General features: G+C 46.8%; 1 protein-coding gene across 5 annotated transcripts in view; it reads right to left on the minus strand.

Moving 5' to 3' along the window:
* The window catches only part of cacna1bb (calcium channel, voltage-dependent, N type, alpha 1B subunit, b), a 105,691-nt gene that overhangs the window by 43,794 nt on the left and 45,938 nt on the right, over positions 1-15,959 (minus strand). For all 5 annotated transcript variants that reach the window (XM_049019959.1, XM_049019958.1, XM_049019960.1 and 2 more), the window contains 4 exons: positions 9,444-9,547; positions 6,338-6,453; positions 5,560-5,649; positions 2,817-2,906 (listed from right to left, as the gene is read on the minus strand). In XM_049019959.1, the coding sequence (XP_048875916.1) occupies positions 2,817-2,906; positions 5,560-5,649; positions 6,338-6,453; positions 9,444-9,547 (400 nt within the window). The remainder of the gene's footprint in view (positions 1-2,816; positions 2,907-5,559; positions 5,650-6,337; positions 6,454-9,443; positions 9,548-15,959) is intronic.

Consider the following 15,959-nt stretch of genomic DNA (forward strand, 5'->3'; position numbering starts at 1 on the left):
AACCCTTCCACTGTGGAGAATAAGCCTCCTGTAAGTTCCCATAATGCAGTGCTTCCATGAGTTAGTCCATTTCTGCAGCTCTTCACATTGCCTGTCCCAGCTGTGTGGGGAGTATGCATGATGTGCCGGGGTGTGGGAGGAGTCTGGTCTTGGGGCCTGTGGGTGTCTCTGTCTTGCTGTCATTTCCCTGACACTGCTTATTGCCAAGGCCAGGGGAAGGGGGGCTGGGGGGGGTGGGGGGGGGGCTTGGCTGTGTCCCTTCTGTGGATCAAATGAATCAAAGGGGATCTCTTTTTCCCTAGTGAGTGACATTTTGTCTGTCAAAGGGAACATCACCTCTGGGAGGTTTGCTCAGTGAGAGACTTGAAGCTTTCTAATGAATGTCAGGGATGGAGAATGGGCAGGGGGGGGGGGGGGGGGGGGCTTGGGTGCCTTAGAGCTTCTGCTTCTGAGATCGTGCCTCGTAGAAGGCACTGGATGGGCACTGGATGGGCACTGGATGGGCACTGGATGGGTTGGCCTCTTTCGTCTTTCCATTTGTAGCAGTGCTGCCACCAGCCTAAGCCAGAGCTGAAGTGTCGAGGCGAGCTTGTGACCTTCTGCATCTCAACCACCGGGGGCAGAGTGGTGTTATAGTAACAGCAGTTGTGTATTAGCAAGCAAAAACTGGGGGCGAAGCTGGGCGAAGAAACAGAGGCATAACAAAAACGATCAAAGGTTTGAAAAAGGCTCCGAAGTCCCTCCTTTCAGATCACGTCTCCAGCAGAATTCAAGAGAATTCATACTTTTGTGGGATATTTCAGCATGGAATTAGATCCCAGCAAGGCGTGACATAAAGCACCCATTGCCCAGCTATAATCCTCCTTCCCCAGCACAACCACCCCACCCGCCACACACCCATCTGCTACTTTGTCAGTGTCTCTCTTTAATAAAAACGGAGCTCATTCGCCTCCTTGTTAAGGCTCCTTGAAGCGCGTATAATTGCTGAGCGCAGAACCACTTAGGCAGCAGATCTCAAAGTTCACCGCAGCAGTGCATGGAGGGAGACGAGAGACCAAAAAAAACACTGACTGACTAATGTCATCATGAATATTCTTCCACATTCTGCACAGTGCTGTGTGCTAATTACAGTTAAACACACTGAAGCTCTATCACTCACTCTGTACTTTGATTCTATCGCAATTTATTCCAGCCTGGTATCTAAGACACATCCTGAACTGTATTTCCAAAACTTTAAACTTATTTATTACTGCTGCATAGAACTATAGCTCAAAACGCTATAAAGCAGTGTTTCTGAACCCAGTGCTCCTGGACCACCAGACGGTCCACATTTTGATCCCATCCAGCGCCCAGCACATCAGAACCAACTAACCAATCAAGAACACCGAATACCTGGTACTGTACAGGTGTGCTGGGCTCTGGAACAGAATAAAATTGAGGACTAGGTTCATAAACACTGATCTAGAGTTTCCACAAATACACTATATTTCCAAAAGTATTGGGACACTTGCCTTTACACACACATGATCTTTGACATCCCATTCTTAGTAGATAGGTTTTAATATGGCGATGGCCCAAACTTTGCTGCTATAACAGCTTCAACTCTTCTGGGAAAACTGTCTGCAAGGTTTAGGGGTGTGCTTATGGGAATTTTTGACCATTCTTCCAGGAGAACATTTATAAGGTCATTAACTGATGTTGGATGAGAAGGCCCGGCTCACAGTCTCCGTTCTAATTCACCCCAAAGGTGTTCTGTTGGGTTGAGGTCAGGGCTCTGCGCAGGCCAGTCAAGTTCCTCCACACCAGACTCGCTCATCCATGTCCTTATGGACCTTGCTTTGTGCACTGGTGCGCAGTCATGTTGGAACAGGAAGGGGCCGTCCCCAAGCTGTTCCCACAAAGTTGGGAGCATGAAATTGTACAAAATGGGTTTGAATGCTTCAGCATTAAGAGTTCCTTTCACTGGAAGTAAGGGGCCAAGCCCAACCCTTGAAAAACAACCCAACACCATAATCCCCCCTCCACCAAACTTTACACTTGGCACAATGCGGTCAGGCAAGTACCGGTCTCCTGGCAACCGCCAAACCCAGACTCATCCATCGGATTGCCAGACAGAGAAGCACGATTCATCACTCCAGAGAACACGTCTCCACTGCTCTACAGTCCAGTGGCAGTGTGCTTTACACCACCAGGTCTGACGCTTTGCACTGCACTTGGTGATGTGAGGCTTGGATGTAGCTGCTCGGCCATGGAAACCCATCCCATGACGTTCTCTTCACACTGTTCTGGAGCTAATCTGAAGGCCACATGAAGTCTGGAGGTCTGTAGCTATTGACTGTTGCCGACTTCTGCACACTGTGCTCCTCAGCATGCGTTGGCCCCCCGCTCTGTAATTTTACATGACCTACCACTTCGTGGCTGAGTTGCTGTTGTTCCTAATTGCTTCCACTTAGTAATAATACCACTAACAGCTGACTGTGGAATATTTAGTAGTGAGGAAATTTCACAAATGGACTTATTGCACAGGTGGCATCCGATCACGGAACCACAGTTAAATTCATTGAGCTCCTGAGAGCGACCCATTCCTACAAAAATGTTTGTAGAAGCAGTCTGCATGCCTAGGTGCTTGATTTTATACACCTGTAACTATGCTTTTGATTGGAACACCTGCATTCAATGATTTGGAGGGATATCCCAATACTTTTGGCAATATAATGTGTATGGATACGGTTATCCCAATCAAACTTGTGTTCCCTCAAACTTGGCAGAGAATAACAATGTCTAACCCTTCTTCCTGTTTTGTTTGAGACTCTTACCGACTGAGGTGATGTCCGTGAAATGCTCCTCACCCTCTTCAGCGCTGATGAGGTCATTTTTATTCTTCTTGGCCTTTGCTCTTTTCAGCACTGGGCACAGAGAGACAGATCTTAGTTGGGATACTTCCTGACATGTGACTTGGGTGTTAACTACATACTTCCTGACATGTGACTTGAGTGTTAACTACTTCCTATCACTACAGTGGTCTGCAGGCTGCAAGGCAAAAGGTAGACTTGATCACCTACATGGATGCGGACCTGTTGTGGAAACAACCACACCTCCAATTGGAACTGATATAAATAATATCAGTAATATAATTCATTTTAGCGGTGGAACCTCACTTAAGACAGATATGGATGATTACTATTTTACAAATGGATGATATTTCAAAAACTGTACCCATATAACAGCATCCATAGAGAAGTCCCAGTCTAACCGCTGTACTCAAGCACAAACTGGCATGTCTGTCATTTCAAGTCTGGTCAGCTGAGACCTCCCAGTTCCTTCCTAGCCAGACACACCCAGTTCAGTTCTTTCTTGAACGTTAGCCATCTCCATAGTCAGCACGAATGTGCAGCAAGTCACGTGATTTACTGTTAGCTGCTTGTGTAACGGCTATCTTAATGAGCACAGAGGCACTTTGGCTTAATTGGATTACGATAAACTATCCAGTTTTACAGTAATTGTGACCAATGAGTCCCTGCAGATAACAGATCAGGAGACTAAAGGACAGCACAGTGTGTTATGATCAGAGCATCACTGTACCCTGCGCTGACACACTGCAGCACCTCCCCCTGTAATCCTCTGTAAATCATTCTGGCAGGTGTTCATTATCATTATCAGAAGCCATAATCTTATCAGAAGCCATAATCATTTTGTGAAAATGTTATTCCGGGCTGCCCTCGCAGTGCCTCCCATGGGGCATTCGCTGGCACGGTGGTTGAGAGGCTGTAAAAAGCGACTTTACTAAACCTCACAAAAGTGGTTAAAATTGTCTCTCTAGATGCGGGACATCTGATGCAGATTGCGGGTAAGCAATAAGAGAATCAGTACTACAATGAGTAAGCAATAAGACAATCAGTACTGCAGCGGGTAAGCAATAAGAGTCAGTACTGCAGCGGGTAAGCAATAAGGGTCAGTACTGCAGTGGGTAAGCAATAAGAGAGTCAGTACTGCAGAGGGTAAGAAATAAGGGTTAGTACTGCAGCGGGTAAGCAATAAGGGTTAGTATTGCGACGGGTAAGCAATAAGAGTCAGTACTGCAGCAGGTAAGCAATAAGGGTTAGTACTGCAGCGGGTAAGCAATAAGAGAATCAGTACTGCAGCGGGTAAGCAATAAGAGGGTCAGTACTGCAGCAGGTAAGCAATAAGAGGGTCAGTACTGCAGCGGGTAAGCAATAAGCGAGTCAGTACTGCAGCGGGTAAGCAATAAGCGAGTCAGTACTGCAGCGGGTAAGCAACAAGAGAATCAATACTGCAGCAGGTAAGCAATAAGGGTCAGTACTGCAGCGGGTAAGCAATAAGAGAATTAGTACTGCAGCGGTCATGTGAGATCATGTGAATTGGTCACAAGAGCCTCAAGTAATCACCCTTAGCAAGAAAGATATCCGTTGATAAAAATACTCAGCTATATAAAATGAATAATGAGGCAGACGATGAGGCAGGGGACAACCTGGATGGGATGCCAGTCCATCACAGGGCACATACACACATCATCATAAACCATTTGTATTTCAGCCATGCCAGTTTACCTAAACTGCATAATGTGGGAATCCAGGAGAATATTGGAATGCTTGGATAAAACATGGAGAGCCTGCACAATGCAGTCCGCACAGAAGTCTAAACTGCCTGAGACTGCGGGCACCTCACGCTGAATTCTGGGTAGCAAGGTTTGGTCTTGCTCAGACCAATGAAATCTCAAGGGGGCCAATCATATTCACAGCTCAACATTCACATTTTAACGAGAGTCTATTCTGGCATCTCATTGGGTTAAGAAACAGACAGATTTTTTTTTAAAGTAAGGAACTGCTTATTTACTTAAATTATCCTCTAAAGCACTAGATAAGCTGTGGTAGTCTGGTAATGCTTGCGCTCAAACTTATACCCTCCCTATTCTCTCGACGCATCCCAGTTCCAATGTTTATCACAGGAAAAGGCGTGTGCTGCAGACAGGAAGGACATTTCCCAACCGGCTGCATGTCTTTCTGCCAGCACTGACTATGTGTTCTTCAGCACCCTCCCCCATTGGCTGTGAAATGCCACCCCCACCCCCTATAATCCAATTAAAATGTCTGTCTAATTCCCCAATTAGCTGCATCTCCAAAGACAGGCCTTAATTATGCACCCTCATTAATCGGGGAGGGGTTGCCTCACTAGCAGAGAAAGGGGGGGGCGACGTGGTACATATGTGCAAGCCAAGGTTTGACAGCTTGACGGCATGATGGACGTTTAAAAGCGACGGGGTGTCAATGAAATTTTATAAGCATCCCTCAAGTGAAGAGGGCTGACAAGGCCCCCTTCCTAAAATGAAGTGTCTTGTGTTTCCTTTCATATTTGTTTAACCAGCCCTCTCATAAGTCCATGGGTAAAATATAAACTGATTAGGTTAATGCAACAAGGGCCCAATTAGAGGAAAATGTGACAATTTAGCAGGTTATCTTGTCCCCCCCCCCCCAGCTGAAAACCCTCATCAACAGCAGTGCAGTTTCAACATCCAGGTCAGACACCAGTCTCAATCCTCACCTGGGTTGATCTGATTCTTCTTGTACCAGGAGTCATCTATAGGACCCTTCTCCTCTGCGTTCCTGTCTTCTTCAGCCAGTAGAACCTCCTCTGAAACCAAGAAAATCGACCATCAGGTGAGGTGGACGAACACACACACACACACACATACACACACACACACACGCACACACACACACACGGATACATACGTGCAGCAGTGTTAAGGCACACTAAGGAACACAGAAATAAACAAAAATTCACAGATGCAAAGGCAGACCTACGTTTCTGCGTGCAAACCAGCTCTAACAGACATTCAAACACACATCAAAAACAACCTGGGGGACATTTAAAGTGGCCTAACAGGGAAAAAACATTCGCTGAAGCCACATGTGCCAGTGAGCCATTTGGTACCACAAAGGAGAAATCATCCCCGCTGACTTAGACCCCTGGACACGTTTATATATGTACGTACGTACGTACATACGGATGTGCAGTGCAGACGTCCTGCTGCATGTCACTTTATTTACCAGATGGAAGATAGGTGGGGGGGTGATAGGGGCGGGGGCAGGAGGCAGATACATGCAAACTGCTGCCATCTGGCACACGAGTACGAATGCTTTGGGCGAGCCACCATGAGGAGGAATATTCGCTTAATAGAACCACAGGACCCGTTTCCATACAACTCGGCGAAATCAACAGCTGCCAGTCACCAGACGCAAGCATCACATTGGTAATTGTAAAAGATGTAAACCGAAGGGGGCGGGGCTAATGAGGAAGGGGGAGGAGCCAGCCTGACCTGCTTTACATATCCACTCCAGGTACCCGGTCAACTCCCGCTCAATCTGCTGCTGCCTCCGCAGCTTCAGGAACTCCTGGCGCTTCTCCACGCGCTCACGCTCCTTGGCGAACTCCCTGCAGACGGCGGGGGGGGGGGGGGGGGGCAGTACTTGCATATGATACACATATCACACATGCAATCGTGCCAGGGTCTGCATGGACTGCCAAGTGTCGCTCACCCACAGCCGGGGTCACACTACAGTCACATGGGTATGCTTGTGAAGACATGGTCACCTGCTCATGGTCATACAGGCACGACTGAGCACAGCACAGGGAACAAAGCAATCAGGAATCGGGATGGACCTTGGCTCAGTATTGAGTGATGTGTCACAATTGTCACACTTTGATGGGAAATGCTATATTTTTAGCATAGCTATTAAAGGTGTGAGTGTGATCCCTGAGATGGACTGGCGTGCCCTCCAGGGAATGCCCCCTGCCTGGACCCTGCTCTGGAGAAGCCACGATGGATTATAGATGCATGGAGTGCAGAAACCCCAGCTGCTGAAGACCCTGCTTATGGATTTTTTTGGACTGTTCAGTTGCTACTCGTATTAATGTTGATTGCTTATAGTACAACCACAAAAGCTTCCAAAATCTTATCACAGACCTTCACTGGAACGCAATGTGATTCATGCAAATTGCCACCTTGAACAAAAACACTCTGAAAGCCCTAACTAGCCCACACTAATGGACGGCTGAAAAACAAACAGCACATTTAAATTCAATTAAAATTGTTTACTCATAAACAATCCTATGATTAATACAGTAATCAAGCTTCTGTCCGGGTCACAAAATGCTGGACTCAGCCCTTGGGTCCAGGATCTCGGAAGACTGGAGAACCAGTGCTGTGTGCAGGCCATGCTGGACCCCACCCTGTCCGGCTGCCTTAATGGTGGGTGGGGTTTCATGGTCCCAGCGCAGGTGCTCAGTGGCAGGGACTTGCAGGAACGAGATCTGTCATAAATGAGACATCCTTAGTGACTAATCACTCAGGCTACGGTAATTAATCTCGCTTTTTTCTTTCCTGGCTCCTCATTGGCCGAGTCATGCGTCCGTTTTGCTTCGGCGGGCGTAAATATTTACCTGGAACGTGGGGCCCGCTGGCACACTTATGTGTGATGACACCCCACAGATGCCACTAATGATAGCGGGAAAGGTTTCTGAGCAGCCGTGGATTCACTGGGGTCCCCTAGTGTTATGAATGGCGGTGTGCCGTCCCACTGCGCCCCCCGATTAATCTCTGACCTCTGAGGAAATGGAGTGTGGATGATAGGGGCATCCAGGTTGATGTCACGCAGACAGATTCGGGACACCGTGAGCCCATAGCTTTAAAGCCACTGAGGCATATTTATTTCCAGTCGTTTATTGTCTTTTATTTATTAATCGCCTCTGTCATGTCGCTGTCCCATGCCCTCAGCTTCGTCCTGTCATTCTGTCCGGATCGATTTCCAGCCGTGAGGCCAACCCCCCCCCCCCCCCCGAATCCTTCGATAATTCCAGTGTGAAGAAGTCACAGATAAACACTACAGAAAATTCAGTTAAAGGACTGATTGATTAGGCAAGACACATCCACTAGCTTTAAATGAGGGAGGCCTAACGAATCATGACAGGGCGGCGCAAGAGCAGAGGCACGCAGAATGACCCCTGATCCGTGATTCAACTACAGTCATTATGTTGATGATGCCACAGAAGCACTAAAGCTTCGGACTGTTATATCTGTGGTTTTACAGTCTCATTGAAACAAGATGACCTGACACAAAGACTTGCAAAGTTTGTTTTGTTTTTTATCAGAAACACAACACATAGCAAGAGCATTAGCCTTAACATCATTGTTCAGTGTAATGTGCTGTGTAAATCCTTCTGGCTGTACAGCCTAGTCTGGCTGGGAGCTCTTCCTTCAGTCGTGTATCAGGCCTTTACTGAAGATTCTTTGTTTAGTTGTACTGCTGTAGGGTTGTCTGCCGCCTATCTGAGCAGCTATGGACAAAAGGGTCCTCTAAGCAGCTGAAAATCCAATGAAAACCAAGCACAGGTACAGCCATGGCCCTGGTGCATGCTGGGAGCACTCTCAGGAGCACGACTAACTTTCATGTTGCAGTAAATTGCTCTGCATGTTGGGGCTCGGGTTGAAGCATTCATCTCCCCCCACGCCCAATAAAATTAAACACATTCATGGTTCTGAACAACAGGCACCAAAAAAATAAAAAAATAAAAACTGATTTCAAAACAGTGACAGAACAGAGCAGAATGTAGGCAAAAATATAATTCTGTGGTATATCTATGTGTGTGTGTGTGTGTTCCGAACAGAGAAAGAATATGTGCCCCTTGGCTACAGAGAGATTACAAGAACCACATCCCGAATGCTGTAATTCTGTTTTGGCGGAGCTATGCGCAATCAAATTGAGATTTCATTTTGCATCGATAGATTAGCACGCGGGGTTGGGGGGGGGGGTGCAGAGATCTAGGAATCATCAGAAACAAAGCAGGGGAATCCGCTCCTCTGTGATACATCAGGATTCTCCAGGTAAGGAGGGACCCCCCCAGCCCAACGATGCTTCATCGGTGAAGATAAATCTGAATATGGCTGATAGTCTTTTTCACATGATTCCTTTCACATGGAAAAAGAAGACTAGCATCCATGGCCGGATCGGTTTATTAGCCGACAATCCCAAAAAAGGTATCCTTAGATGCATGGGATTCTACGGAATTCCCTGAGGAAACCTGAGTATTAGGGGTGTTTGTCTGAACAGATGATGGGTATGAACCAGAGGCCATTCTATAATTTTTAAAACTGCGGTACTGTATATAAGACCATCCATAAATTAATACAATGCAGTCAGTCTCATCATTAATCAGTGAGCGACAGAAGGAGGGCACTCCAGGGGCCAATCAGCTTTCAGCTGGGGTCAGTGCCCCTGTGACCCCGCCCCGATATACACCTTCTGGTCTGAACCAAGTCGGCTCAGCAGGGTCCAACCAGCCTTGTCATGACTGTGATGGTGTTGACAGCTCCATTGAATTCTGTGTTACCCATGTATCCAAATGAGCCCAGAACTGCATCTTACCCAGACAGGACACCAAGAACCAGGTTCAGCATGAAGAAGGACCCGATGATGATGAGGGGGATGAAGTACATCCAGTTCCACATGTTCCCTGAGGCGTCGTTGGCCTGCGGACATGGAGACAGAGGTGGAATGGGGCAGAGGGACAGAAAAGTAAACCCATCGCATCGCTCATTTCTGGAATATACCAGAACAATAGTAACAGGCCTGACTGTGAGACAGTGGGTTGGAACCTGAAAGACACGTAGTTCCAAAGACATTGGGAGTTCAGTTATGGTGACACATGCTTGCTCAGGTGCTGAGAAAATACTGCAGAGAAAAAAAATAAAACAAAAATCTAACAATGTTCCCCTTCCAACAGGAATGGCTTTGTTAATTTTTTCACTCGGGGGTCATAAGCGCATTACAGTCAAACGCTGACCGTATAAGAAAAGCTGGGAGGCATCATGGCACTAAACAGCAGCGACTTTCTTTTGAAAATGACAGCAGCCCAACTACACTGAGGGAACCATTATTGCATTAATGCTGCCGTTTGCCTTTATCATTCATACCACTCTCTGCGATCCAGGTCCTATAAAACACAGGCCCGAACATGGACCATGAGGCAGACCATCAGGACACTCATACGGCCCAAACGCCTGCAGAACTCTGAAGCACGAAGCGATCTGGACAATGGACCAAGACCACAATTATACTCAGACCATTACTAAACCCTTCATGGATAATTCAAATGCAACTCTAACCCTGTAACCTCGGTAACCTCAGTAACCACGTCAACAGCGTGAACTGGGGTGGCCTGCCTACAACCTCAGTGCATATTACGCCACAGTGCGAACAGGGAACGGCACCAACGGTACCAGATCATCAGCAGCCATCATTTGCTGATCTGTCCATCCAATCAGATTACCAGTTTCCCTACATTTACGTTTCTATAAAAATAGCGCTCGGAAGATCGGTGATATGTCTCTGTTAGTAATAGTGGCCCTTCTCTTTTTGTTTGTCACATTTCTCTGGGTGGAGCTTTTCTCCATTCCTTCTGGCAGGAATTGGCTTAATTTTAGCAGAATGACAGGTTGGGTCCATCAAACCGATTTGAGCAGCGCTGAACAGTCATGAATTACAATGTCTGTGCCCAGACAGCCCTGATTGCAGGCTAATTTAGGCTAACGATTTAAAAAAACAACACATGGGAGGTCTGACTTTACAAGAGATAAATTAAAACTGACAGTTAACCAGATGCAGGGGGGTCTTTAACAAGCATTTAGATCCTGGGGCTTGGAGCCATTTTCCCGCCTCATCGAACGTTCTGGTCGATCAGTGACCAGCTTGAACGCAAGCTGCAGCCAATCAAATGACACCTCCCTGAGCTATGCACACTGCTCATTAAATGATGCATTTAAACGGGGGAGTGAGTGGGAGGCACTGAGTCCACGAATATTCACAAAAGCCAGTAGACAGGTTCTTGTGGCAAAAGGGGGCAGTGTTATGATAGGGCACCGTCAAGATGAGGTAGTTACCATGGCAACATGGGGGGAAAAAACACTAACAGAGATAAGAAGTGTGGATTACAGAGTTCCACTCTGGCAACCCAGCCTGAATACTTCTGCTGCTGCTTCTCCGCAACGAGCGAACACACGATCTTCATCCATCTGGGGGACAGCTACCCAGCTGACAAGGTTTGGATGATGTCTTCGCACAGGCACAACACCGTTCCGGCAGGACCGGCACTGCTGGGCTCATAATTACTCCACATGGTGCCTCATTTTGAAAAGCAGGCAGGACAGGCAGAAAGGCAGCTTTAATGGACAGATGGAGGAAGCGGTTTAGGAACTTCCATAAAATATATGAAGTCTGTGGATAAATCTGCTCAGGTTTTGGAAGAAAATCAGTTTCATGGCTCTACTTGTCCAGAACTGTTCTGGAATTTTAACTGTTAACGCCACACGGATCAAGCCTGTAACTATTTTTAAAGGATGGATTTTACCCAACAATCTCCTGTCCATAACGCAAGATGACATAATGCTGTTATGCTACTTATAGTCATAACAATGACTTTTTAAATATGGGACTCAACACATCGTCATGAATCAAAAACGTCAAACGTCAAAATAACTGGATTTTATCACATTGTGGGGATATTTGGTTCCCACAATGTACTATATGCATAACCACACACACACACACACACACACACACACACACACACACACACACACACACACACACACACACACACGTGTGTCCGTGCCATATCACCTCTGCTTTACTGAAGAATGTGTGGACAGAAGGCCTTCACAGGGCATCACCTGATTTACTTACATTACTGAATTTGAGCTGCCCCCCCAAGCTCTAACTACACCATACGCCCCCCCCCCCCCCACCCCAGCTGTTATTACAGCAACCAGTTTGCAGCCTTAATTGGCTTTTCTCTCATTTGGTTTGTACTCCCACCCATCCCACTTGGGTCAGTTGCTCAGCATGAGGCAAGCAGTCGGCCCCCAAGGTTACCACCATGTGAAGAGAATCGCAAAATTTCCCAGCACCACCACATCTAGTTGATGTTTGAAATGCCTACCCCCCCACCCCAAGTTAATATCCAGAAAATTAACAGAAAATTGCTTTTTCCAGCAATTTCCTGAACATTGCAGGTGCGCGGTCTTCTGTGTACTATAATGAGATCACTGCACTTCTGCATGAGCCCTGACTGAGTTGATAAATACTGGACACTAAATGTCAGCGTTCCCTGGCAGGGAGGCGATGGTAGGTCTGATCCTCCAGAAGACAGAGGATGGGTTCACCGTGATCTCCAACACTCCTTAGCAGCAGGCTCTCAGATGATCACAGGCCCCCTTACTGCTGAAACGGGCCATCTCACAGAGAGACCTGTCAGCAGAAACCAGCTCGCAGCAGACATAAACTACAGGTCATGTGACCTTCCTGTGAAATACATAATGAAGACCACTGCATGCATTTAATGACCTTATAACTGTGCAGGCAGTGCTGTTATAACACAACCAACGTGGTCCTGAAAAACCTCACATTCACTAAAATCCGGAACTAAACTGCACTTATCCAGTGGGAAAAACAGGGTTAGGGCGATGTAACTGCACAACTTAGTAACTCATGCCAAACAAAATAAATCGAATAATAAAAACAGTGATGTCAGTGGCTACTAATATAATTATATGCATTTTAAATAATAATACATCAATAAATTATATCATAAAACACCTCGTTTGGGTTTTATAAGCCTCACGAGAATTGCCTAGTAACAGCTTCAGCCAAATGTGCCGAACTCGCTAACGTGTTGATTGCCAAGGGACAGGAGTAGAGATGGCTAAAGCAACATTTCAGAAACCATTTGCTGTATTTTCTGACCCTCACTAGATGGTGCGCTTGGTTTACTTAAGACATGCTTTGAGCCCTTTTTTGAAGAGAGAGCACCATCTAGTGGGGTCAGAAAATATAGCAAATGGTTCATGTAGTGTCGTTTTGGCCATCGTTAGTCAGGAGTAGAGCCGCTGCCAACATGCAGCCGGGCATGCACACAGCAGAAATACATCGGACCGTGGACACATTTAGAAAGGTTAATATTGCATAACAATAGACATAGGAAGGGGAGAGGGAATGGAGGTGCGGCCGTTTCTCCAAACCCTGTCGATCGATCGCTCCCGTCATCCATGGCCCCACGACGCCGCTAATTCCGTCACTTTCACATCTGAACTGGGCTGTCGTCATTCCACTGTGACACCATTTCGACAACGACAGTATTCCAAGTTAAATTAATATTGCCCAGGGGTAGAGGGCAATGAACTGAGCAGGAGACGAATGAGAAAGGGGGGGGGGGGGGTTGGGCTGCTCCACAGACAGGTATAAAACTGGGCCCCCCTCCCTCCCCTCCCCCATTCATCATGATGTCACCCACTTAGGTGAAAAAAAAAATGTGTATTTTATTGATCTCCATGAGGAAATTCTCTTTTCACCTACCCCATCTTGCTCTCCATAGGTGAGAGCAAGCTCGGCAGTGAAGAGGGGGAGCCACAAATACCTCACCCCCCACATGACAGATCCAGGTGCATGTGGGGGGGGGGGGGTAGCTGTTCTGCTTTAGCTGTACCACAGCATACACTGACTCACGCTACCCACTTTGATCTTCCAGCCACTTCAAGGGCCCCCAATAGCCTCACCATACTGCCTCTGCCACTGTAAGAAGCAGCTGCTTTGGCACTCAGGTAGAGAAGCCTGGATCGCAGCGGCCTGCCGGCACTTGGATGGGGAAGCTCCATTCTAAAGCAGGAAGCCCATTCAAGGTGAAAGCAACATGAAAGTCCCTCTGATTTAACATCCATATATAGGTCAGAATGACCTCTGTCAAGGCTGCCAGGTCTAGCAACTCAAGTGATTATCAGGTTAATTTATATTCAAATTGTAACAGCGGCCTATTTATAAATGTTATCAGTTCATTTTCCTCCTCAAAGTGACTTGTGGTGTTAATTATTGACATTTTTACCTGTTTTGGGAGAAAAATGTCACTGATCTTCAACCACTGCGCCACCTAATGGCTCTAACATTTTTTAAGAAACCTTGAATAAGTATAACGCAACTGCAGCCATGCAGCTAGAGTTCAAATTAAGGTCAATAGTTACTTAAAGCCAAATGGTCCACAAAGAGATCGGCACCGGGTTGGTGTGAGCTGGACACTCCTGACATGCAGGGTGTGGCTCGGAAGCTTAGGGCCCCTGATCGGAAGCTGATTGGTTCAAATCCCAGGGTTGGTGTCACATAACCGCAGTTACTCCAAGGCCTAAAAGGTCTTTTTCACTGAAGGATAAGGGTGCTGTGCATACTGTGCCACTTCTGAGCTGTCGTGCAACCACTAGGCAGAAGTCATGAAAGTACTCGCATTTGGACACGAGTTGTTTGTTAAAAACCAGGTGCATGCCCTTCCTGTTCTGCAAAGGTTATCTGACAGTCCCATTTCAGTAACGATCGCTTGGTTACTGGTACACCTAAAATGAATCTCATTTTATCACGCCTCCCTCCTGCTAAGGCGACTTCTCCATTTACTTCCATGGGCTTCCAATCGGCTGCGCCAACACTATGCCAGGTCATGGAACTCAAAAACGTTCAACAAATTTGAACTCGGGGTCGCCGAGCCACATGATAGAAAGTCATAGAAATGAATAGGCTTCTGCATGCAGGAGAGCATTTGCTGTGTTTGCTGAGTAAGGGTCTTCTCAGTCGTACATTGCTTTGAAGAAGAGTTAAGTAAATATATAGAATATCCATATTAAGAAGAAGTAAGCCTCTCTGAGATGGTCTGGATTCACCGGAATAAGTGTGAGGACCATACCACCCTTTGGCCTGGCACAGTCGATCTCTACCCCAGCACGGTCAACCTTCTATCAAGGGAGTCATGTTGCAGGGTACGAAAGGCCCCATCACTGGCTGACAGGCGATAATGGACAGATCGCTTCTGGTGCGTTAATAAATGGCTCCCAGTTGGCCTTCTGGATGGGCTCTCACTTGTCAGACGAAAACATGAAGGCTCATTGGACCAGGCATGAAGTAGCTAAATGTTTACTGAGGAATGCAAAAGTGTATGAGTTTCACTTAAGTTACAACTGTGCCCTTTCGGCACCCTGGCAGCAGCTACAATCATGTCACTGTCCAAGTTACCTGACATACACGCCCCCCCCCCCCCCACCTGATGCGTCCCAAAGATTTCTTAAAAAGGAGCAAGCAGCTCAGAAATCGTCATTCCCCCAAGACTTTAGGCAGTGATCATGAGGAAAAAAAATGTGTGAACAACCCGTTTCCATGCATTATGAAAATGACTCGTCTCTGGTCTTCCACAGTGCAGCAAGAACTTCACAGCAAAAACGGGGAAAATAAGGCAAAGGGAGTCAAAGCAAAGCAAAAACAAGCAAAAAAAAAAAAAAAAACTAGAAAGCTAGAAAAAAGAAACAAAACAAAAGGAAGCAAAACGAAAAGCAAAGCAAACAAAAAGGAGCAAAGCCAAAACAGGCAAATGAAGTGAGTTAGGGTTAGTGTGTAAATTCTCATGAACCCACATAATGGAGCAATGTAGGCCATACTGATCTGATGTCAAAGTTATCGAGAAACCAGTGAAACCTGCCAGAGGTCGACACACGGCCCGGTGGGTATCCGTAATCTGCAGTAATTCACGCCTTCCTGAAAAGAACACTGACCCAACTGGGCCATTTGGCAACAGCAAATCACTGTCTACCACCCAGACCTGCGAACATTGCCCTGGACTCTGCCCACGAATGAAACACCAGGCCCTGATGGAGAGACGGGGAGGATGGTCTCCAAAATCGAGGGGGGGGGAAGGGGGCGAGAGCACTGTAATATCCATGTTTGTGTGTAGATTTCCTCCAGGTACTCCTGTTACTTCCGACTACCTTAAACGAATTTCTGAATAGTCTAACTGATGACTGCATTTGTCAGTACTGTGTGTATGAGTGAGGTGATGTGTAGCTCAAGCGTATTAGGACA

Source organism: Brienomyrus brachyistius, chromosome 7 (assembly GCF_023856365.1).
Source record: "Brienomyrus brachyistius isolate T26 chromosome 7, BBRACH_0.4, whole genome shotgun sequence".
NCBI classification, from domain to species: domain Eukaryota; kingdom Metazoa; phylum Chordata; class Actinopteri; order Osteoglossiformes; family Mormyridae; genus Brienomyrus; species Brienomyrus brachyistius.